Source organism: Triticum aestivum, chromosome 4D, assembly GCF_018294505.1.
Source record: "Triticum aestivum cultivar Chinese Spring chromosome 4D, IWGSC CS RefSeq v2.1, whole genome shotgun sequence".
NCBI classification, from domain to species: Eukaryota; Viridiplantae; Streptophyta; class Magnoliopsida; order Poales; family Poaceae; genus Triticum; species Triticum aestivum.
The window spans coordinates 504,628,001-504,630,073 of NC_057805.1; the positions used below are offsets into that span (position 1 = coordinate 504,628,001).

General features: G+C 44.8%; 1 protein-coding gene across 1 annotated transcript; it reads left to right on the forward strand.

The window, feature by feature from the left end:
* The first annotated feature begins 1,119 nt into the window (after positions 1-1,119).
* On the forward strand, positions 1,120-1,812 carry LOC123100644 (pollen allergen Dac g 3). The gene has a single exon (XM_044522537.1). It carries the CDS (start codon positions 1,181-1,183, stop codon positions 1,535-1,537), a length of 357 nt encoding a protein of 118 aa, XP_044378472.1. The 5' UTR covers positions 1,120-1,180; the 3' UTR covers positions 1,538-1,812.
* Positions 1,813-2,073: the final 261 nt, after the last annotated feature.

Genomic DNA, 2,073 nt, shown 5'->3' on the forward strand with positions numbered 1-2,073 from the left:
TGGTTGTAGTGTGACGAATTCGAGACATGTGTAATTTGGCATAATTAAGCTCCCTTTCTAGCCCTTTCCCAAATTTTGTTTGACGATATGATACGAAGAGCTATTTCGTTGAGTATTACATGGATATTTCGTTGATTTCATATTTGCCATTTTGCCTCATAATAATCGGAACAACAAACTAAAGATCACGCAAGGTTCACTAAACTCCATTCCAGCCGTGCATATATCACTAAAACCAACAAGCCTGTTCTTGGAAGGATTGCAATAATGTTGCAAGCATAGGTGCTAGACTCTCAGGGAGCTTCAACAAGGCAGTCTATTAATTGATGCTTTCCGTTGCAGTGTTATAAGGCATGCATATTTTTAAACATAGCTTTTGCTACATCTTTCATGAAGGGCTGTGCATCAATTCATCTTTAATAGTGGCGACAGCAGTGACAGAATGGAGGATTTACACATATAAATGTTAACATCTTCTGCAGCTATAAATTTTTCATTTGAGCGTATTAGTACTGCCTTCTTTTTGTTCCTCAATATCTGAGGTATGCTCATTTGTTTTTTGTTATGACTTACAGGGACATGATGGTCCTGTTATGGCCATGTCATGCCATGCTTCTGGTGGGTTGCTTGCAACTGCCGGAGCAGACAAGAAGGTTTGCGTGTGGGATGTGGATGGTGGATTTTGCACACATTTCTTTAGAGGTCATACAGGTGTTGTCACGACCATAATGTTCCACAAAGATCCAAAGCGCCTTCTGGTGAGTATGATTTTGGAGATAAATTGCTTACATGTGAAAACATGATCAGTTGAAATCGAACTTTTTTCTTGTTGGTGCAAGTAACTCAGCATTAGCCCCACTGAGCTGTTGTTGGTTTTAGTGATATATGCACGGGCACTGAACTCCATTCCAGCCGAAAGAAAAGGGCAGGTTAGACCGTCAGAGACGAGATGACATGCATGCAGAGATTGTCCCTCCGATGGTGGCGCCGGGCCGCATACGCATCAGCGGACAAGCCCGGCCACAGCCAGCCAGCGAGATCGCCGGAGCGCCGCTGGTCGCGCGCTCTCTTCCGCCCATAAATACCAGGCAGTTCATCCATTAGAATCCACACAGACACAGCTCGCACCACCAGCTACATACACATAACAGCAATCAAATCTCTTGGATCAACCGAGAAGATGGCCTCCTCCTCGAGGATGCTCACGGTGGTGGTGCTGGCGGCGCTGTTCGCCGGCGCGATGGCCGTGAAAGTGAAGTTGACGGTGCAGAAGGGGTCCGACAAAAAGAAGTTGGCGCTGAAGATCGACTACACAAGGCCAAACGACAGCCTGTCAGAGGTGGAGCTCCGGCAGCACGGCTCAGAGGAGTGGCAGCCCTTGACCAAGAAGGGCGACGTGTGGGAGGTCTCGTGCTCCAAGCCGCTGGTTGGCCCCTTCAACTTCCGCTTCTTGTCCAAGAATGGCATGAAGAACGTCTTCGACGAGGTCTTCTCCACCGATTTCAAGATCGGCAAAACCTACCAACCGGAATATTGATCCACACCGGCCAAGTTTCAGTTGATCAAAATCGTCGTAATTAATTAATACCCATGTATGAGTCGCGTAGGAAATATGCGCCTGCATGAGTGGATAGCTAGTGAATAATTTAAATATATTATGCACATGCATGCATATGGTAGGAGAAGCAACGACGGATGTGTTCCCGTTGCTCTCCCATGCATGCATGCATCCACTGTCGATCGAGGCAGCACTTTTCTTTTGTGTAACCGAATATGCTCAAGATTTTGAAATATTTGAATATTTTCTGTCCATTCACCTTTAACTTTGATACCCCTCTGTATGCATGGTACTCCCTCTGTAAACTAATACTCGTCGACACAGCATATCTATATGGGGTGTGATGTTTATTTATGGTAAGTACTCTTAGGGCTGTGCTGATAGGATCACATAAAAAATATTTGAAATGGAAATAGATGTTTATACATACATAAATATTCCAACATAGGATGATATGATGAAAGGATGTTCATTTATTGCCATCACGTACGATACATGCTACTAAACAGGAGAAC